This window comes from Ursus americanus, chromosome 16, assembly GCF_024610735.1.
Source record: "Ursus americanus isolate L20-20 chromosome 16, mUrsAme1.1.p, whole genome shotgun sequence".
Classification (NCBI taxonomy): Eukaryota; Metazoa; Chordata; class Mammalia; order Carnivora; family Ursidae; genus Ursus; species Ursus americanus.
Genome location: NC_142142.1, coordinates 21,526,310 through 21,550,054, shown reverse-complemented (window position 1 = coordinate 21,550,054; position 23,745 = coordinate 21,526,310). Strand labels below are relative to the sequence as shown.

General features: G+C 38.2%; 1 protein-coding gene across 1 annotated transcript in view; it reads left to right on the top strand.

Annotated features, from left to right (window-relative positions):
* The window catches only part of CTSC (cathepsin C), a 34,995-nt gene that overhangs the window by 818 nt on the left and 10,432 nt on the right, over window positions 1-23,745 (top strand). Inside the window, exons 2-4 of the mRNA XM_045797502.2 lie at window positions 1,313-1,458; window positions 17,507-17,673; window positions 21,669-21,818. Of these exons, the coding sequence (XP_045653458.2) occupies window positions 1,313-1,458; window positions 17,507-17,673; window positions 21,669-21,818 (463 nt within the window). The remainder of the gene's footprint in view (window positions 1-1,312; window positions 1,459-17,506; window positions 17,674-21,668; window positions 21,819-23,745) is intronic.

The following is a 23,745-nucleotide window of genomic DNA, read 5'->3' as shown; positions in this document are numbered from 1 at the left end:
AGGTATGGCGCCACACAGTTTCGTGTATTGCAGGAAGATATATAAAAGTTGCCGCCGCCACCCCCCCCCCCGCCGTTTCTTCGTTGTTGCCGTTCTTTTTTTTTTTTTGAAATAACTCTCCAGCGGGTAATAATATTTGGAAATGCCCAGAGAAAAGCACAATGTGTGGCTCTTGGAAGGCTCTCAATAAACACCTAGTGTTAGAACACCGCTGGGATATTCCATGTGCCCTCAGATAACATAGCTGCACTGAGGACAAAGAATTTAGTGACTGGAGAAGGAAAAAAGCAATCTCCAGTCAAAAGAGGCACTTACGTTCTGCCCAAACCCTTACTACCCTGTGGCACGTGTAGAGTGAGTGAATCTCTGCTGCATTTCCTTGTCAGCAGAACGAAGACTGCCAGGTCATTTGTTACTAAAACAGACCTATTCAACTGTCCAACTCCAGATGACTGTGTGGCATGTCCTGATCCTGGGCATTATAAACATCTTCTGTATTGAAAGTGGAATGTGGAGGTCCGAAGGAGAAGATCAGGATTGTGCTCATGCAATCTCCTATTTCAGAGCATTAATGTGAAACCTGGAAAAACTGTCCAAAATGTGAAACCTGCTGATGGATGCAGCAGAACCCTTTCAGGCAGCCTCTGCCTATAAGTCACACCTTTGACTTTAGTAAAGATGCACACAGATCTGCGCCCCCATCTTCTGCAAGTTAAAAGTTTAGTTCCTATCAGCACAAGATCACTTTATAGGATAGAAACCTTGAGTTTGCTGAATACTGTGGAAGGATTTGGATTCTGAGGTTCTGAACTGTAGAGCCATTGAGGAAAAAGATACCCCTTTTCTTCTCTGAAGAGATAATTTCCTTTGTCCTTATAATCTGATAACAGATCCTTTTATATTTTGTATTTCCTTTTTTTTTTTTTTTTTTTTGATTAGCATCTTGTATTCTTTCCATTTCTGTGTATCATTTTAAACATCCCTTATTCCTCCTTTTCCTTAGTGGACAAATTTCTTCAGTGTTTAGATGTTCTGGGAAGGTAAGGGCTGTATGTTTTGGGGTCTCTGCCTGCTGGGCTACTTGACATATCTCTGTCTGTTGAGCCCTCACTTTCCAGGCTTTCCTGAGACCCCTGTGAGAGTGTGCAGAGGGAAGCAACAGGATGGAGACTGGTATCTTCACAAGCCAGACTGGTCCAAATCTGGTAGCATGAAAGGAAAGCCGCTTAAAAATAATGGAAATTATAGAAGAGATTTCTCCTCCCATTTGAAGTCCAAATAATTTTCCTTTGTTGTGCATTTTTTTTTTTAGGACCACCAGAAAAAAAAGTAGTGGTGCATCTTGAGAAGTTGGACACAGCACATGATGATCTTGGCAATACCGGCCATTTCACCATCATTTACAATCAAGGCTTTGAGATTGTGTTGAATGACTACAAGTGGTTTGCCTTTTTTAAGGTTAGTTTTGTTGGAAATGCATTTGTATTTTCAGTGATTTGATATCTGAAGCTTCTTCTAATCAGACCCTCAGAATTTTGATTTTTAGATTGAGAAGATAACGAGAAGTGACATCACCAGGCACCTGGGTGGCTCAGTAGGTTAAGTGTCCGACTCTTGATCTCAGTCCAGTCTCGATCTCAGGGTCCTGAGTTCGAGCCCTGCACTGTGGCTTGAGATCACGGGGCTGGCTGATTTGCTGCTGCTGCCCAGCGTCACAAGAGAGTATGCTACTGCACAGTGCTAGCCCAGGAAAAGCTCAATATTCAAAGTCTGGTTTCTACTGAATGTGTATAGCTTTCAGACCCTCGTAAAGTCCAAGATGGTAAGTTGGGCCATTGTAGTCGGGCACAGTCTGTTAGAATGTGCTAGATACATTAATGCGAATAACTCACTTTCCTAAGCTGAGACAAAGAGATGGAGAACTTGAGTTATTCCTTGGGCTGAAGTAAAAGGTAGCCCTGCCAGTCCAGCTTGTTTTCTTCTTTTACTGGGGAAGAAGTCTTGTCCATTCTTCTATTCTAACACATTGCTTCCAGTTGCAGATATATTCTAGCATAAAATGGTTTAGCACACATTGCAGTCCATCCCAGATATCCTTCTGAACTTGGAACTTCTGTTAGCAGAGTGTTACCTGGTTTAAGTAAATTGAGGACACAAATCTGAGACAAGCTGTTTCTTCTTACTATAAATAGAGTACAAACAAACACAGGCTTTTCCATGGAGTAGGGTTTACAACCTTTGGAACACCTGCTAAGAGTTAGCCAATTGTAGGGATTCTGGTAAGAGGATGCAAAACAAAGCACCAAGAAGAGCGTGACCTCTAAATTTATTGTGATTTCTCTTGTGATTTAATCACTACAATATGCTGTTACATCTAAACCAAGTATTTTTCTTAGAATAGTAACTTTTTTTTTACCCCCGTGAGAATCCCTCTTTAACATGAAAAAAGGAAAGAGAGAACAAGAGGAAAAAGTTATCCCCCTCTTGCCTGGATTGGCTGCTCTGATAATCAGCTGGTGGGACCTGATCTATCCATTCTGGCTGTTGAGGGCCAGCTGTTCATTTTAGTAGTTGGAGCTCATGCTTGACCAGTTATGAAATATTTTACTATCACTTCTAGATACTATGTATTTAAAAAAAATGACAGTATCTGTGTGAATTTTTGAAGTTGTAATACACCGATGGTTAAGTGCAATTCGTTCCAATATAATTCTTGTCTGCATATTGATGAACCTGGGGCTCTGCAGACCTTGGAGGAACTCCGAGGTAGCCCTTCGGAGGTCTTGGCCTTGTGGTTGAGAACCACTTGCCTATGGAATTGATGTACAAGGATATCCTCAAGACGGTTGTTCACTATGTACTCCACCCTCTCTCCCCCTTGTTCTTCTTTGCCTGACACATACTAGGCACTTGGTCAAAAATTTGTTTAAAAAATGAAAATCATTGAAGTAGAATTCAGTTGAGAAATAGGTTGAATAAAAAATTATTTAAGTGTTAGATGGGAGTTGAATATAAGTATAGATGAGTAAAGTTTTACCCATTTGGCTTAGAAAAATTCTCATTCCTCCCTTCTACAGTATGGGAGAAACTGTTGGGCAAACTTCTAAAGTCACCCATTTAATTTCCTGAGCAATAACCAGAAATAGATATGGGCAGTTTCCCTATATTAAATACTTGTCTCTCAGGTTGTCTGCTCTCAGCTTAAAGAAGAATCCAAAATTGGTAGGGACAGATGGAACAGCTAGTGGCTGGAGGAGAAATCCAAATACCTCTATGTGTTTCTCTTTAAATCACAGTGTAAGCAGATTTGGTATTTTTCTGTAGCTTCAGAACATAAGTCACCAGAACATAAGTCATAGGTCAGTAGAGAGCCACTTTATAAAGCCAAATAAGGTTATAAGTGTACTCGACCCCGTGTGGGGAGAATCACTATATATACTGTTGTGGGCTAAAACCCTACCTGATCACAGGCTCCTGGATGGCGTCTTCTGATTAGGAATAAAAATAGGAAGAGTGTTCTTCCATTAACTGATTTCAGTATATTTCTTGAAGTGCCTACTTGACCAGAACCGTTATCAGGGCTGTTTTTGTGCTGAGAAATCAATCACTCTGACTAGACAATAGTTAGGCTTTGTGATAGGACCATAATTTCAATAAACAGAGTAGAATATATATGATACTTGGCTTTAAAACTTCTCTTAACCTAATCAAGTACTAGGTCAACATGTTTTTCAGAGTGATAAAATCTATGTTCTTTTAGCAAATCCAGCTGACAAGATAATGGGGAACTGAATTTGTAAAAATCTAAGAAAAATGATAGAGTGGAATTGACTTTATTTTTTTAAAAAAATATGTATTTTTGCAAGAGAGAGAGCGCACACAAGTGGGGTCGGAGGAGCAGAGGGAGAAGCAGGCTCCCTACTGAGCAGGGAGCCCGATGCAGGACTCCCTCCCAGGACCCTGGGATCTTGACCTGAGCTGAAGGCAGACGCTTAACCAACTGAGCCACCCAGGTGCCCCTGGAATTGTCTTTAGATACTAGGAAAGGCAAGCACGTTTGGTGACCCTGGCTAACACAGCTTGCTGGTGTTTACCAGAAGCATCAGGGCATTTCCTGCAGTGGTTCTGGGGAAACTAAGTTGGGTTCTAACTCCAGAAAAATGAGCAACCTATTGAAATGAGCAAAGCACATGTGGCTTTTTCTACAGACTTAGAAAATAGATTTGAAAATAAAAATTTATTCTTATAAATGAAGACTTAACCAAGGTATAAGCAGTATTTGTTGATTAAAATGTCTCATGTAAACTACAACATCATTCATTCGGCCTACCACTGTCAGAGAACATCTGATGTTTGTGCCATGTATATCTATCATCTTTATTTTTTACACTGTTAGTCTACAAATCAAGTGGATTTCCAGATCTCTCCGTTGACTCATACCAGACCCTACCACTTGTTTCCTTTTGCCCTCTTCAGATTTGCTTTCATTAGATTGCACATTTGCATGTGATTGTCTTTTGCTGTTGATGCTAGAGTTTGCCCAGCAGCTGATCTATGCAGAGTAATCTGTTAGGCTGCTGGTCCACCTTTTCCCCAGACTATCCTACAGCTCAACAGTGCGGACAGCTTCCACATCATTCTCCCTGCATGCCAACTTTAAAGCAATTTTGAGACCACTATTGCTAGGAATTTGCTTTATTAAGTTCTCAGGCCTCACCTGGAAGATGGGCATTTTTCATGATTCAAGGTTTGTAAGTTTTTTTTGTTTTTGTTTTGTTTTGTTTTCACTTGGTTTTACCTGCTTGAGACATTGGGAGTGAAGTGGGGATCATTTTTTGCATATGACTTCAAGCTAGATAAAAGCTTGGAAGGAGATAAATCTTGACACGGAAAGTTTTTGCATGGTTTGAATTTGTCAGGAAGCACTAGGAATATATTCTTAGAAGATAAGTTTTTCTACTCAACTTCCTGCATACATTGAATTATCTGAACGCTTTATGGGGGGTTACAAACTCAAATTTGGGGCCCACCCAGGCAGATACTTAAGCATTTGAAATGACCTTCATGTAATAAAACAATAAGGAGTAATCAGACCTATGACAAAATGGAAACTTTCTTCGAGGCATTCATATTCAATTTTCTTTTAAAATAATGTAGTGGCCAAAATAAATGATAGTACTGTCTGCAGGCTGGTTTCTAAGAGTCATCAAATTTAATTGTTTTACCATTTGGTTCTAATTGGCAAACCCAACAGATCTCCACCCTTTGAGAGTACCTGCAGATTAAAAGCAGCCAACCTCTTAAATGAAAACCAAATGTAATGAAACGAGATGTTTTATTATGGCTGACTTGGTGTTGGGTGGATAAATGATTTTTTTAATGCTTTTATGTATTTTGCTCATCTTTTATGATGAGCATGTATAAAGCTCCTCTGCACACCGTCTACTCTAATTGCACAGAGGAAGGAAATCATATGAAAGAGACTGAGTCCCAAAGAACACCCTCAAGTTGAATAGGCTTTCTAGCCTTTTCTTGCTTCTGATTTCACTTTCTCCAGGGCTATAGAAAGAAGCTGTAGAGCAGGAACTGATTTCATGTTGAAGATCAAGCCACACAAGGGCCGAGGAAGATGTGTAGAAGGGAACCTAGACCCATGGTTGAAAATTTTATCTTATGACCATCAAGCACGCTTTGTTGATTTTTGTTTGGGTCCCACCAGTCTTAGAACTCTAAGCAAAAAACACTTCTGTGGGTGTTTCTAAAGCAGGTTGGTACTGGAAATGAGCCGTATGTTGGGAAAGCCTTACCTACCAGAGGATTTATAGCCCATTTTGTGTCCTAGTGACTTGTAAATTTCCAGCTTGTTGCCTCAGACAGAAATGTCAATCATGTTTCTACAATTAAAGATTTGGGAATCTTGTCACATTTTTTCACTCTGCTTTCTGGATTCATTTTTAAGATCTAACGGTTCAGCTTTCAGAATATTTGTTTTTCAGGTAATTTACTTGTTTTAATATAGATTCAGTATACTGAGATCCAGATTTTGTCTTTTTTTAAATTTTAACAACTTGCGGTTTACTCTTGAGAGTGTTTCAGTTTAGGGAAAGGATCAGAAGTTTAACAGTCCATGCCTAATTTTGTTTCATGGTGATACTTAACATGATGACTTAGTTTCCCATTGTGAACTCTTCATAGGATGTCACTGATTTTATCAGTCATTTGTTCATGCAGCTGGGAACTGTGAGGGTACATGATTTGAGACATCTGAGGAACACACTGGGTGAGCTTCATTGAAATTTTTAACTTCTTAAAAGCCAGCAATGTTTGTTGATTCATCTGGGAGAGGGAGATGGACACTGGAGAGATTAGGGTTTTCGCACACATTTCTTGCTTGAGCCTGCTTATTTGCTACTTCTCACCTGCCTGCACTATTTTATTTTATTTTATCTTTCACTTCATTATCTTCACACACATCGAGTTGGTTCTCCCAAGTCTGATATGCTCCTAACCTAAGCAGACCTGAACCCAAACAGGTCAAAACTCAGTTAAGAAAAGGTCAGCCGGAGGTTGTCGTGCCTCCTGGAGTTGCTCATTTTTTCTCTAAAAGGACTCAAGAGGGAACCACATGAGGCTCTGACATTTTAGGTGTGTCTTCCAGTAGAGAGGGCAGTTCTTCCGGAGAAATTTGCATACCTGCCACTCATCCCTGGGAGACTCCCCCATATTTTTCAAACTGGCTCCTGGCTCAGAACAGACTACTGACTAGGAGGAAGAGGCTCTCTTTCACTCTTTACATTCTCCTCACACTTAGAAAAGATGATTAAATCATTATTCTCACTGAATCCATAAGTTTAGAGGTCTTAACATTTTTATCAGCAAAGGGTGGTTAGGGAGTAAAGTTGATAGGGACTTAACCATTGCTTGCATTTTAACACTGTTATTTCCCTTTTCCCTATCTCCTTTTTGAACTCCTAAATACATAAGGGGAATATGAAAAAGGGAATGGGGGGGGGGAAGTGTTGAAAACTCCATGGCTTTATCCTGTAACAGTGTTTTCCAAATTGTTAATGGCCCAAAAATGGCCCACATCTCTGCTGGGTAGGAATTGCTCATCCGTTCTGTTCACTTCATCTTGTGAAGCTTTGGAGGTGGTTCCAGGCAGCCACTATGAATGGATCAAAGTGGAAATTAGAACTGAAATTAATAAGCTCTTTTTTTTCTGAATTCCTAGTAGTTGAATAAGTATAGGTTGTGTTAAATAGTTTCCTTTATTTCAGAACTTCTCAGAATCTTTAATATAGTGGATGGTAGTTGCTTAGGAAGATAAAAGAGGAAACTTTCCCAAAATAATCACCATTTTTTCCTCACAAAAAATGACGTCTTCTCATTTTTTGTGCAGTTTACAAAATTATGTCTTAAAACTCTCACTCTTCCTTCTAATTAGGAGGACACCTCTATTAGAAGATAACTCCCCCGCCCCGTATTTGCTCTGTAAATGGGATAAATAGCTTTGTACCTGGAAATATGGATCAAGGCAGCATTAAGCCTCTGTGTAGAATTTGAAAGGTATACATGTTAATGTATCTGGGTTGCTAGATTAGCCTGTTTCTTCTAAGTACATTTCAAAATTAGATTTATGCAGTGGTAGTTAATTTCAAATGCATCTGCATGTGCTTCTTGAGCTTGTTGGCTGTGTGCATGATACCTGTTGCTTAAGCATTCGGCTTTTGAGAATGGCAGCTTTTTGTGAATGTCTTAAATAGCATTAAAAATTTACCAGCATTTCAAATACTAGTACTGTTTTTTCTTAATTTTTTAAAAATTAAATTAATATGATTAAATATTCTTAAGAGACAGTATGATCCTTGTTGGCTTGTAACTCTAGTTTTTATTGTCTTTTAGTTGTTAAATAGAGCATCTGTTGAGGGGCTCTTTTAAAACAACAGCCAAACACAGACTTTGGGGCTAAGAGGCAGAGCAGCATGCAGCCATGGACCTGCCTCCCTCTAACAGCTAGCAGAGGCCTCTGGCAGCTACATTCCCTTCTGGAGTCTTTCTGTGCCTGTAAAATGCTGAGGCGTCCTGGTGACCTACCTCCAAGGCAGCTGCCCTCCTGAACATTTCCTTGGAAAGCAGCAACCACCATTTTGAAATGTGAACAACCAGAGACTACAAAGGAAAATGGAAAGAAAAGTCTGGAAGCGTTAGGTGGCTTCACCATTCAGCCTTTGAATGAAAGGAACGATACGCAACTCAAGTTTTTCCCTTTTGAATATTACTCTATTGAAATGATTTTTTCCAAACTGATTAGGATTTAAGTTTTGTGTTTGATTTTGTTCATAGTGCGAATTTTATTCCCAGTTAAATTATCTTCGTGTGTACCTTCTTTCTGTAATTGCCTTGACGAACCCCAGCACCTACTGTAAGGAAAAATGCTTCGGGACATCTTGAGACGCCCAGATATGTTATTGGTGGAAAGATGGCTCTGTGGAGAGCTTGTTTGGGGGAACAGTCTTCTGAGATAAGTCAAACTGATGAAAGGTATCTTTGCAGATCACAGGCCTACATTTTACCTTGGCCAGAAAGATGGGGTGATTAATACTTTTTTTTTTTGGTCTGTTCTTTGATTAGATGCCAGCTTTGTACTAAGAACTTAACATGCTTTACCTTACAAGAATCTTATGAAGTGGATATCACTAGCTTCATTTTATAGAAAGGGAAAATTAGTCTCTTACAGTGCTTAAGCTCACAGCATCTAATTGTAAAATGACAAGGGCTAGTGTTTCAAGCCTACAGACCTCCCTGGGGCTAAAGAGTAAAAGAAAAGCCATTTCACAAAGAAATAATGGTACTTGAAGTAACATTTCAGTAGATTTTTCTGGTGAATCCCAGTTCGTAAATATCATGAATGCTAGTTTAATAGAATGAATTGCATTGCATCGGCTCCTTTTGAAATTTTAGGAGAACTGGCTTAAAGTTTGTTTCCTCACCAAATTAGGCTATTTCCTTTCTTTCCTAAACCAGGGTCCTTTTCAAGAGGAAAACTTACCTTCTTTCAATTGTAGTCCTCCAAATTGGAAGGAGAGCTTTATAAGCTTCAAATTAATTACAAATTAAGTACCCTTGCCAAGTTGACTTCTTTCAATTACACTATTGTTCACACTGATTGCTATCTTTCAGCTCTTTCCTACTAAACAATGTACTAGTTTCCTGCTCAGTTCAGAATTGATTAATATCACCCTTGGTAAACTGAAAATGTGGGGCTACACCTAGTCCCTATTTTCTGGGAGAGTTTTTCTCCTGTATCTTTGCTTCAATGGAGGGATCTCTAGATACCAGATTTTCATTAATTTATTGGTTCAGATAACTTTTTTATGACCTCTGAGAGACTGTTCTGCTATTCTGGGAAGATCATGTCTTCTAAAGGTGAAGTAACTATATACCCAACTACTTATACCTGGATACTTTCTTCCATCCTACCTCTGGACCTGATAATTCATCACTCAGGATCTTGATGCCGCCTCTGTGAAACCCTCCCCAGCTCTTTCCATTAGGGGGAGAAATGCCATTATTTTGGTTCACGTTGTGCTTTGCAGTCACCTCTGCTCAGGTAATACTGTTCTAACTGCTGTAGACATGGAGTGATTTGATAGCACGTTTTCACCTTCTTCCAGATTGAAAATCTGTAGATCTCCCTGTGTGCCTTCAGAACCCAGTTACCCAGGACTTTGTAAGTGTTTGGAAAATTGACCACACTTTTATTGTCTCTTCAAAGACTTTCGGAAGTATTATCAGCTTACAAAGAATTCTATAGGATTCTGGAAGCGCAAAGCAGGAATGATGCTATGTTTATATTTTTGGTTCTGTGTTCTAAAAAAATTACCAGGTTACCTGTCTCTAGAGTTCTGAAAGAGTTGTGTATTTTCAACCTAATTTCCAGGATGTGAATACTGACAAAGCAGCTAGTGTGTATAAAAATGTATTTCATATGGAATTTAAAATCACCGTTCTACTGGAGACTTTTTTCCTATTTCTCTGAGGAACTTTGCACGTAAATGTTTTGATTATGGAGAAGACTTGGTGTGTACAGAATTATAGATATTTGTGTTAGGAGGCACCATGATATAATACTGCTTAGCATTCTTTGTCACGACTGCTGGTTTGTCTTCTCTAGTCTTTATTCCGAGGGCAGGCATGTACTCTTTATTACTAACCATTTTGTTCCCTATGTGTGATACGTGATAAATAGACCTTTAATAAATGTCTGTAGAAGAAAGAAAATTGAATAATATTTGTTGTGTTGTCCTGTTGTTTCATTGATGTGTTTCTGGGAGTATTGTTCCCTTTCTGTACTTAACATCTGTGGTGGACCCTCAGGCCAAATTTGTTGAATGACATGGGAGAAAACAATGGAGATGTTTAGATTTTATTCTGTTTGTTTACATTTTAATTTTTGTGTGAGACTGTAGAGGCCAAGATAGGGCTTAAAGTTCTAACTTTCAGAATTACTCAAAACTAAGTTAGCTGTCAGGGTGAATAGCTTTATGATCGCAGTGGTTCCCCAAAGCCTGGAGAAGCAACAACCAGAACTGGTCTGGAGTGCTGTAGGTTTGGTCCTGCCTTCCCCTATCTTGAGAACAGTGAGAGGCACCAGCCAAAGGTGAGATTAGGTGAACTCTCAGATTTCTCCCAGTCTCACAGTTTAACAGTTGATGAGTGAGGAAGTGAGGAATGAGCCAAGGGACTTTAACTACTTTGTTGAGTGACAAACTGCTGTTTTAACTAGTTCTGGGATATATATTTTTGTTTAAACTGAATGTCTTATAAACACTGGAAACAAATTTATGAGCCTCCATTTCCACATGCAAATCCAGCTGCCAGTTCCTTCAGATTTCCTGGCAGTTTCAGAATTCTTTGAAATTCAACTTTTTTAAACAAATGGTTACATCTAGTTAGAAAACTAGAGCTAATCCTTGAAACTGACAGAGGGAAGTCTGTTTCTTTCTAAGGAAAGATGTGGTACTCTTAGGTAAGTTTGGCAAAGTATCAATTTAGTAAAATGTGCCTTGTTCTCTTGTTTTGCTTTACTCACACTCTAGACCTGACAGCAAGTGAAAGCAGTTAATCTATATTTACATGGATATGTACAAGAAACAGGGCAAACCTCCAGGAAACATTTTTTATTCAGTACTACTGGAATGTAATATATGTATATGGTTTACCATTAAATCATTCAACTTCACACGGGGTGTTCTTTTCGGAAGTGGTGAATGATCTTGATGGATAAGACCCGGTTCTCCAAATTTTTTATTATGTATTCCACAGTGTGTAAAAGTACATTTAAAAAATTATATACATGTCGTACTATACTGATGTTTGCTGTCAAACACATGGCATACTATGAAATGATTAAATATATGATTCACTTGCTGTCACAAATGTGGGTCCTCCAAAACATATTTCATGACGATATCCTTTGAACATAATACAAAGGTATGTTTCATTATCATAAGTCTGTTACCTATAATTTTCATACTGAAAATTTTCAACATTTGGAAGCACAGTTTTCTACTGAAAATCTTTAAAAGATTTCAGTAGTTTTGATCCATTTTGTTAAAAGTATGGAAGTTGTAAAGGTTAGTAACGTTTCGAAGAATTGCTGTTTGGTATTAGGGTTGATGACAATTTAATGGGCAATTTTTTTAATTGAAGTATAGTTGACACACAATGTTAGATTCGTGTCAGGTGTACAATATAGTGATTCGACAACTCTGTGCATTATGCTATGCTCACCACAAGTGTAGCTAGACATATTTTAACTGAAACATTTGTTTTATTGATAAATAAGATGAACAGCTGAATACTGCAGTGATGGAACCATTTCAGAACATCTGATTTCAAAAACTTACTAGGAATAATAGGGCAAATGAAGTTTGCCTTTTGCTTATGTGTGCTTACATTGATTTGCAAATTCTGATTTCTCTGCAAGTATTTTAAACTATTTGTTCCTATTGTGAGAATTAGCTTAGTTAAAGCAGGTAAGTACGTAAAGCAGTTTAGGCAGGAACATGTAAAAGGGAAGATGCCCAGTCCGGACCGTTGCAGGTTACCTGTCTCCAGAGTTCCAAAAGAACTTAAGCATGCTGTGTGGCAGGTGAACGTCAGACCCTGAAACCGAGAGGTGGTGCCAGTGTTGCTTTGGATATTAAATAACGGTGGAAGTGGGTTTTCAGTTTTATTTATATAATTACAAATGTAAATAGAAATTCTGTTTTCCCCCAATATTCCAGTGGATCATCTTGCCTTGTTTTGGAAGCCACTGGTTGACAGGATAGTACCCATACCAACTATTCAGTTGACAGATTGGGTTTAGTGTTTAAATTCTTCCATGGCAAAGATAAAGTCTTAAGACAACTTTGTTTCCCCCATGGTAACAGGTAGTAGTATTTACATTGTTGCTTTTTGAGTATTTTATAACTTTTTAAACTCTTCACACTTCAGTGTCCTCTTTAGCCTTCCTGGGAATCCAGTGAAGTGTAGGTTTTGTTCCCATTATCAGGTGAAGAATTGGGGCTCCTTAGTTGTGGCTTGCTCAAGTTTGCATAAATTATAAATGGCGGAATAGGATTTAAAGGGCAACGTCCTCTTAACTGCTTTTTTCTCACAGTGCATTACATAAAATATTGAAATATTTGTCAAGTGTATCATTAATCAGGGAACCAGTGGAACAAGTTGATTTGAAACCCCTCAGTGTCAAAAAGCAGTTGGGAGAGATCCAGGGTAAATAACTTAAGTTCTAAAATACCCCAGTCTGCTCTTTTTCAGATAGTTAATATTACTGGATAAATGTAATTGGAGAGTTGATAAAATGAGTGGGAACTTGAGGGGGTTTGAGAGTGTTCGTCAATCTAGCAGTAATTTTGAAGAAGCAAATGGATAGCTATGTATGGGATCCTAGTAGTTTCCTAACCCTAAGTGCTGGTGTGTGGAATTTCTTTACATTTTATGAAATTATGTATTTGTTGAAATTGTCATAAATAAATACAATCTTAAGTTATGCCATCTGTGCAAGACTGTATTTAGAAACTGATGTTTACATAAATGAAAATTCTTTAAAAAAATTTTGGCTACATTTCAAGCTGGATAGTGTGACCAAGACTTCAGCTTCTTAATTGGTAATAATGTCAGAAATCTCATAAGTATTTCATAATAGCAGCAAAAAAATGACAGATACCGTGAGAATGTTCCAGTCAAGAAAGTAACGGCCCAGTGTGTGGTCCTCTCAAGGTTGTAAGGTCCTGAGCCCGTGGCTTCTGGTGTGGTAAATTCCTCATTTCTCCCAAGTCCTGCACAGTGATACTAACAACCCTGTCTTACCTTTTGTAAGGTAATTTCAGGATCTGTCTAATATCTTAGAAGCACCACACTTCTGTTACAAACTTCTTATCTTTTCTGAGTTTCTTGTGTTATTGCTAAATGGGTCTTGGTTGTTATTCTTTCTATTCTATTATTCATTCATTTATTCACTTATTCTGTAACTAATTTCTTTCTAATGCCAGTTACCTAGCTCCCAAATAAAAGATCCTGTTCTCGCAGTGCTTGTGTTCGAGGACAGAACAACCTCATAAGCTAATGTGAAAATGAAATGGCTTAGTGTATATAAAAGAATTTATGAGGTGGAGTCTTTTATCATCATCCTGATTTTATGGCTGAGGACACAAAAAGAATAAGTATTAACCTGCTTGGGATCACGTGGCCAGTTACGGGGCAGAGCCGCACGCAGTAGAGGCAGTCCAGCCTGAAGACCATATCCTTGACCTCTATCCCCCGCCCCCAGTCAAAAGCCTTTGGCAAAAAAATGGTAAAAAGACTGAACAAGCCAAGGCAACATAGATACCCGACCCGTGGGGAAGGACGGTTGCCCATTAGGACTGCTAGAAATGTAGGTGGCCCTTAAAGGGCCTGGACAACAATTTGGACCTGACTCATGGGAGTCAGTTAATCTTCTCCAGCTTTTTTTTTTTTTTTTTTTGAAGGAAACAGTGAATGAAACAATGATCTTATCACCTGTGAGCCCATATTTGAATTCTCCCTTCTCCATTTACTTTTGCAAAGCCACTTTTTTTTTTTTTCATGAGAAGAGTAATGCCTGTTATCCCAAGGAATCATCGTGAGGCTCAAATGATACAGACGGAAAACTCTGCAAATTGGGATTTGAACCTTTGCTGCATGGCTTCTAGCCATCTCCTCTCTGTGTTTGGCAATTTACCAGTATGTTTACTTTTCTAGCTCTTTGTGAGAAGACAAAGGGTATGAAGAAGTGGTATGCAGTATGGGGAAGAACCCTTGGGTCTAGGAGCCCTTGGTTATAAATTCTCATTTGACCACCTTCTTTAGGGCTCCTTTTTTTTGTCCCCTGAGACTATATTATCTCTCTGTCTCCTTGAACCCCTAAGACTGATGAGTGACCTGTCAAGTATTTACAAAGCATGAAGTGATAGGTAAATGTGAAGATGCTGTCATGCTGTAATGTCAATGAGGAATCTAGAGTCCTTAAATAGATATGGTAAGCGAATGTAGCGAAACCAGTCATGCATTGGTGAATTTTTTCCCACTTTTGAAATAACAAGGCGGCCTTCCTGTCACAGGGACAGTTCATTTGGTGTTAGACATGATGCTTGTAACTATGACTCAGTTGTGTCAACCAGGTGCGCAAAACCACACTGATGAAAAACATGGGGCCCAGTTCTTCCAACTTGAATGCCCCTAACTCTTTTGGTATGTAGGGAAAGTTATTTTATCTGTGATCTAAATTTCTGCCGAGATGGGGAAGTTTCCTGGGCTTCTCCAGCATGGTTAGCTTCTCGAACCACATGATGTTGTAATGAATTATTTACATCTGTTTCTTTCATTGAATTGTGAGCCTCTTAAGGGCTGGGGCCACCTTAGTACATATGTGTGTGCATGCCTAGGACATGCACAATTCCTGGGAAAAATGTGACCAATAAATACTTGATATAAGTGAAAGGACTTAGCAAAATACAAAATAGGTTGTGTAAATAACAATTTTTTTTTTTTCCCAGAAAGTGCAATCCTAATTCCAAACAGATGAATGTTAGCAGCCTCTAACAACACCTGGACCATCCCTCAGGGGTGACCTCTTCTAGGACTTTGTAGGCTGTGAGTCTCATTCTTAGGAAATAAGGGTATTTTTTAAAAGTGATTAATTTCACAAAATTTATGTAACGGTCTTCATTTTATAAACAAGAAAATTCCACCCAGAGACCTAGTTCACCTTTTGTTTCCATTTCTTAAAAACCATATTTCAGAAAAATTTTATGTATTTGTATTCAACTTAAGCACTGTCTTGTAATTTTTTTTTCTTCTTAACATAGGTTTGGTTTTTTTTATGGTTCTGTAGAGGGATCGATGCACTTTTTCTTATAAGGCCAGATAGTAAATGTTCAGGCTTTGTGGGCCTGTGTTCTCTGAGGCAGCTATGCAGTCCTGCTACTATAGTGTGAAAACAGCCATAGACAGCCTAGACACAAGTGGGCCTGGTTGTGCTCGGTAAAACTATATTCACAGAAGCAGGCAGCCTTCTCTAGCCCTGCTTTGCTCACCTCTCCTACAGAACTGACATTTATCATTTAGAATGCTATACAGTACTATTTGAGTTATTAATTTACAAATTATTTTTATAGATGAACAATTAGGACACTGTTCTTGGTTTTGTTTTTAAGTTTTCTGTTCTCTTGCAATAAGTGTCTTCCATGTTTAGCATTTTTTTTTTCATTTATGTGTATCTGACAGTTTCTATAAGGTCCATTTCAAGAACTCTTCAAAGTCTTGTCAAACCACTTTCTAAAACCTCAGGGGTGGGGAGCCTTGGCTTAGCCCCCCTGGCCTGTCTGTCCAGCATGCAACAGAGAGGGGAACATGATCAAGGGCCTGTGCCAAAGAGAAACAGAATACAACGCTAAGGGGTTTAGGTTACATCACACGAGGTTGCCCATATTACTGTTTTTGATCTATAAAAATAGCAGTATGCAAAGTGTAAGTATCTATGAGTAGTCCATAGTAACTTTTCCTGTGCTGAGAGTTTAGTGGGTGGTGAAGCCCAAGATTCAAATCTAGCTCTTTGGGATTATAAAGCCAGACATTTTTAACTCCATTCCTAAATATGATTTAAATTCAGAGAGAGTCTGATGTAATAAGGTAATTTTACTTTAAGTACAGTTTAGCCCTTACATTTCTCTAAACTCGGGGTTTGCAAACAACAGGCCTGTTTTTGTACACAGAGTTTTACTGGTACACAGCCTAGTTCATGCACATCTATATTCCCTCTACATATTTTATATTGCAGTGGCAGAGTTGAGTGGTTTTGAAAGAAGCCTTATAGTTTGCAAGCCTTAAAATATTTATTTTCTGGCTTTTAAAAAAGAAGCTTTCCAACCCCTGCACACAGGTAAAGTAATATCCCGTCATATTAATTAGGAGTTTGCAAATGATAGCCTGTGAACCAAAAATAACCTACTGTGTACTTTTGGAAAGTATTGCAACACAGCTGACTGCTGTGCCAGTTTGTTGATGTGTTGTCTGACTGCTTTTGGGCTTTTGTTCCATGAGATTAAGTCAATGCCTGAAATCAGCCCAAGTCCCCCCTCATTGAAATTTAGCATTATTTTTTCCTTTCTTCCTCCCACACTCTTTGCTGTCATTCTGGATTATGTGTCCCTCCTCCATGAGGAGATGTTATGCATGAGGATTTGTAAGCTCTGGAGCCAAAGTATGAGTTCAAATCCCAGATCTATCACTTTGTAGGTGTTTTTCAGTATTAACTTTACAATGAGAAAAAGGGCCATATTTGTGAAATTAAATGGAGAGAATATTTAATAATCAGGTTCCTTTTAGCTCCCTATAATCAGAATGTCCTACTCGATTGTGAGATTGACAGAAGAAAGGATTTTGTTTAGTGGTATGGAAATGTTTCACTCTTTGTTTTGTAGTTTGTTGGAGTCCATCTTCTGTGGGTAGAAAAATATAGTCTGACAGCCTGAGCAGAATTTTGTCTCTGCCACTTCATGGCTCTGTTACCTTAGGAGCTCCGTAGCCTCTCTGAGCTGGTAAAATGGAGTTATCCAAGCCTCCTTCCTCATAGGCTTCCTGGGAGGATTGAAGGAGGGAACTTTTGTAAAAGGCCTGGAATGTGGCAGATGCTCTAAAAATGTTTCTTTCCCTGCTTTTGATTCCCAGAATTGTTTTCTTATGTAAATTTCATTTGGCACTCACTGATGGTAATCATAGAACAGTTTATTTCTCATCCTTTTCTAGGCTAATTCTCAGAATGTAACCTCTCAGGGTGAAGTTTTTATTTTGGTTGGCAGAGGCTGGTTCCCGAGATGAAATGAAAAAGAAGCATCTTGACTATGAATGGAAGCCAGGAAATGGACCTGAAAGATGAATATCGATTCACTTGATGTTTCCTTCCCTGATTTGATTGCAGTATAAAGAAGAGGGTCACACAGTAACCAGTTATTGCAATGAGACGCTGCCCGGATGGGTGCATGACGTGCTGGGCCGGAACTGGGCATGTTTCACTGGAACCAAGGTGGGAACTACCCCTGAGAAAGTGAAGGTGAACACAGCACACTCAGAGAGGCTCCAGGAAAAGTGAGTTGCCACCAGTGGAAGATACATTTAATTTTGTTTTAGAGTATGTAGAAGTATGTGTCTAGGTTAGTTCTTAGAATTTTTATTTTGATTATATAAAATTTATTTGACTTAGAAACAGAAGCCATATTCTATAAAACTTTCACTAGTGTTGAGTAATGGAACTGAGAGAAGAAAGTATTTTTTTCACAGCACTCTGAAAGTAATGGACCAATGATGGCTTTAAAGGAAATTTATATGAGAGACTATAGAATTGCAGTGACTAATAAAAAAATCATTTTATTATTGCCATGTGATAACATGTTATACAACACTCATAGATACATATGTTTATGTTGCAACAAATGTAGGTGATACTAATTGAAATAAATTTTACACAAGGCAGTGAATAACCGAAATAAAAATTCTTAGTATTTGTGGAGTGTAGTTGTTTGCTAGGGCTGCCATAACTAAGGACTCCAGACTGAGTGGCTTAAGCAACAGAAATTTATTTTCTCACAGTTCTAGAGGCTACAAGCTCAAGATATATGTCAGCAGATTTGGTTTCTTGGGAAGCCTCTCTCCCTGGCTTGACATGGCAACCTCCTTCTGGTGTCCTTACATGTCCTTACATGGCCTCCCTCTGTCTGTGTCCTACTCTCTTTTCCTCACAAGCACACCCAGTCATATCAGGGTTGGGACCACCCATATGACCTCATTTTACCGTAATTTCCCTATTAAAGGTCATATCTCCAAATATAGTCCCTTTCAGAGGCACTGGAGATTAGAACTTAAAACCTGTGAATTTTGAAAGGACATAATTCAACTTACAACATGCAGTTAATGTTTTTGTTAAATAAGGTTCAGTTTAAGTAACTGAAACACACAAGAGATTTCAGATTTTATTCACTTGGAAGGAAAAGATAAATGGATATTAATGGTAGCAACTTTTTCTGTTTCATTTAGTGTGCGAAATCCACTGAAAGTACATATGAATAAATCCTCCCAAGCCAGGCCATGCTGGTAATGAATGATTCTGTAGTAGAGGCTGGGGACATGAGTTTAAAGAGGACAAATTGTACTTGTCTGGGAAAGTACTCACCAAGATCTAAACTAATCCATCCCCTCCATTTTGAATTTACCTTTTAAATTGCTTGGCTTGGCTTCATCCTTGAAGAATACATTTCCTATTAAACCGTTCGCTTTTCACCCTACCATTTAGGATGTGCTATGTACTGATGTGCTCTTTTCGATTATTTCAAACGTTGCCTCATTTAACGAAGAAGCTACCAGCTGGAGTGCTCAGAACCTGTGTTATTTCACCTATACAATGAACACTGGGGACTAAATTACCTTCAAGGTCCCTTTTGGCTTTTAATGATCTGTCATCCCATAGTAAAGTACATTATTTTTAATATCCTTGGATCTTAAACACTGACAATAAGTGTTTAAGAACTAGCTTGTTTTTTGTAATGCAATTGGCAGTGTCTGATGTTTGCTAGATGTCAGTGATAAAGCAAAGGAGGTAGGGCTGAGTTACTGCTTTGCGAATACTTCAAAATGAATAGTGACTCATCAGTAGAAAATACTTCAAAATATACATTTGCAATTTAAAATTTTACCCTTGTGTCTAAAGAGACAACTATAACTTGTTTTTGTTGTTGTATGAGTGTTGTCAGAAATATGATACAGGCAGTTTTAAAATCTCTTTAGTAAAGCTACCTCTCTGGTTTCTACTTTGCAACAAGAAGGGAAGAACTTTGATAAAAACATACAAACATTATGAATATAGTTGCACATCTCTGTTATTATCTTCAGTGCTCCCGGGTTTTTTGACTATATCAAAATACTTCCTCAGTGAACATCTAAATAAAAAGAGAGAAAAGTTTACAGTATGCCTAGATGTTACTCAGGTGTATCTTGCTTTGCATAATTGGGAAGTCTTGGATAATAAGTCACACTTAAGTGACAGAATCTTCTTTAGTAGAAATAATATGGTGTATTCTGTAATTCCTAGCACATAGGTTTGATACATGTTTGAATTGTGTGACTAATCAACTCCCCCAATCTTTTTGCTTTGTAAGCATGCTCTTTGTGTTAGATTTATTTATATCTGTATCCAAGCATTTGATAACAGGGAAAACAGTGCTTCTCAAATTTTAATGTTCTTAAGAATCAGCTGGGAATCTTGTTAAAATGTAGATTCTGATTTAGGTGGTTTGGATTGGATTCTTAGCGGGCTTCCAGATGCTGCAGCTAGTACTGGACTCAAGAACCCAATTTGAGTAACAAGGATATAAACCCAGGTCCAATGTAATAATTTCTCTGCATCCTATGGTAGTAATGTTTTCCATGTTACATGTACATGATACACAGTTTCTACCGTCCTCTCCTTTTGTTATTATTACAAAGTTAGGTGCATTGTAGAAATTATGGAGGGTGGGGAAAGGTGGTGATCCTACGTTGTCAGAACCATTTTTGGCATTTAAAAAATGTATTTATAATATAAATATATTTTCACAAAACGTGGTTAATTCTATGTAAACTTCTTTGATATTCTGCCATATTATTTAATATAGTGTGAATACTCTTCCATATCACTTGTTAACATTAAAAATAAAAGTACCAATTATTTCACCAGCAAAAGATGGTTTTATTTGGGAATTGCAAGTGGGACAAGCAAGCTACACCAAAAACTGTAGGCAAACCTGCAGAACAAAGGAGAAGCAGGCTCTTTTATAGAGGAAAGGAGGGAGTTGGGAAGGCTCTTATAAACAAAAAGTTTACTCCAATGGAGTAAACTTGGATTTGGAAGTATAGTGGCTTCTCATTGGCTGGGCTGTTGCCAGGGGAAAGTTGTGACTGTCTCTCATGGGCTGGCCTGTTCCTCTTACTGGGATAGTGAAATAGTATCCACATGCAAAATTCCTAACTTCCTTTTGGATTTCTAATTGATGAAGAGTGATAGGGCATGAGAGCTAGTTCCCCTGCCAACCTCCCTACTCCATTTTAGTGAGGTTTCCTTTAATTAATATTCACACAGTAAATGATGTTCTGTACATTTTTACTGAATAAACTATATAGTAAATGAAGTAACATTATTTAATCGTTTGTCATCTTAAAACATTGATTTAGGTTATTTACAATTTATTGCTGTTATGAAAGTGTTTCATCGAACATCCTATATGTATATCTTAGTTAACTTGAGTTTTTATTTTTATAGGAGACATTCCAATTCCAGGCTGTTGGTATATATGTGCATCTCCTCAGGCAAAAGTGAAGGATGTTTTTTGGGCCCTCCTCATAGATTGTCTCTTCATTTATGAACCAAACCCAAATTTGCTTTGGTGCTAGAAAAACTGACTTTTATTTGGACAAAAGACATCAACAGAAACTACTATAAACAACAGTTTGTTTAAAATATGAGGAGGATGCATTTCGGAAGCCTGATAACTTTAGAGTCAGATTAAGGGGATTATTCAGATCAAAAATTGATTACATTTATTGCTAGAGAGTCTGATGCAGTTACTCATGGTTCCCAAGGATTCTTGAGCTGGGTTAATGTGGTCAAACTCTGAATGCCTCACTACAAAATGACTTGGGTCCAGTGAAGTTTCATGAGGGTTAAGAATATTTCAGGGGTCCTTAATAGTTTGGTTTTTGTTTTCTGAAGTTAGATTATTTTATCTGACCTTTTCAGTTTCTCTAAATTTTGTGTTCTGTACATGTGATGTTTGACTATACCATTGACTGTTACTGAAATTCAGTATTATATGACACCCCCACCTGCACTGAGGTGCACTTAGCTTATTGATTTTTATACTAAAAATGTAAAATAAAGATTATTTTGAAGATTTGAATAAAGTGGTTCAGTTGCATTACAAAAAAAAAAAATTGCCTTCCTGAAAGATTATTCCACTTTCCACTTAGGCCCAGAGTATAAGGGTGCCTCTTTTAATGGAGTCTAATTACATCAATAAAGAGGATAACTGAGGCTATCTTATTTTTGTTGGCAGCCATTCTACTAGGCTCTACAGATATAACCATGAGTTTGTGAAAGCGATCAATACCATTCAGAAGTCTTGGACTGCAACCACATACACAGAATACAAGGCTCTCACCCTGAGAGACATGATGAGGAAAGGCGGTGGCCGGAGAATCCCAAGGTAATAAAGCATATTCCTTTATTGCTAATAAAGGTATTTGTGTTGAATGCCACCCTCCTTTCCAGCCTACTGTCCCTGGTTTGCCCATCATTTTATTGATCATTGCAACTTAAACTTTTTAGGTTATCTTTGTTCCACCCGTCTCCCTCTCCTTTCCATAGATCTTCTGGTGCTCTCCAAGTCCTATTTCTGGATCTTGCTTTCACAGCATCTGCCACTTCCATCATTCCCAGGCCATTTTCTACATGCCGGTGTAGGGTTTTGTCATTTCTGTGCTGCATTATGGATCAGCCTCCCACCGCCTATCTCTCTCTAGTCCTGTCTCTTGGGTCTCTTTCCCTCCCACAGCCCCCATTCTCAGCCATTCTCTAAAATGCCAGTTTCATCTTCCTGTATCCAGCTATGGTTGTGTCACTACCTGTTATCTCATGAATACATTTAACCTGGTAACCAAAGCCATGTGAATTTGACCATGCCTGTATTTAGTACCATGACGCGTTTTCAAACAATATGACACACAATTACCAAAATCTTTGCTTTCAGATTACCTCCATTCATGCCTCTCCCTTTGCTTCAAGTACCCCTCAACTTACCTACAATAACTGTGAGATTTGTCACCTGTAAAAATCTCAAAACCCTCTCTGTTATAAGGTTCAGCAAAAAAAATTGCTTCTTCTTTATCAGTGTACCTCTCCTACCCTCAACCAGAAGTGACACTTCCCATCTTTAGCTTACATGCCCCATAGCATACTTCTTACTTTAGGAAACTGGGTCAAAAATACTTTGAATTTATATAGTCAGGAATTTGGCAGATTTTTAAAAATTTCCTCCAAATGATAGCTGGATCTATCGGAATATATGGCACTTAACATGGGTTAAATGGCCAAGGAAATTCCTATGATGCCATACCTTATTCCAAGAGAAATTCGTATAACTGAAGGGCAGAGAACTAGAAACCAATAGGGAGTCACTGGGACTCAATAAGTTGGTTAGGTAGGTTATTTTCCCCCCTTAGTACATTGAAACATTTTCTAGTTTTCAGAGAATACAGTGATTATTTCCTTAGTATCTATAAAGTTTTGGGTTCAAATTTTATTTGAACAGGCCACTAATTGGTTAACTAACTAAAATGCATTTCTAATTTTTACATTTGCAGACTAATAATCCTAATGCTTTGATATTTTTCAACCACAAGCCTGTATGAAGAATTTTCCTATCCCAACTGATAGCATTCTCTCATTATGCTGCCCCTTTCTCAAAAGAATCTCATACAGTATTGAAGTGTATGCTAAGGAATTTCTAGTCTATGAGATGCTCTGGTTAATGGAAATTAGGAAAAGGGAGCATGTTGTGTCCCTTCTCAGATTTGCTAAAGTGACGGAGTTACACTGTGCATGTGTGAGACAGGAAGTCGAGAACTGTTAAATGAAAATCCAAAGGAGTGTGCGAAGAAGAAGTGTCAGCATTTAAGCCTATGGGTCCTGGAGCTCCCGCCTGAAAGATTTAAGCCTCAGACACGATTGCTTGGCCATGCATCATGGGCCATGCTTCTTATATGTTTGACACTTCTGTCCCTCCACCCAACCACCTTTGTTTTTAGAGCAAGGCTAGCTTTATGAAGGTCTGCTTTTAAGGCTGAGGCTCCATAGAAGTTTAGAGATAGGAGATAGAATTGAGTGAAATGGGAAATACTGAAGCAGACATTGTGGTCTGGCTGCCTGGTTTTTGGTAGTATTTTTGTATATGAATTAGTTCTCTTATAAGAATCCAGTGACATAATAGAATCTCTCAGAGATTTTTAACTTGAGATTTAGGGAGTCATTGAGACTGCCAAAAGTGTAAAAAATGTATTGGGTATGGTTATCTCCCTGAGTTCAGAGGTTTCACCAGATTCTTTTTTTTTTTTTTTTAATATTTTATTTATTTA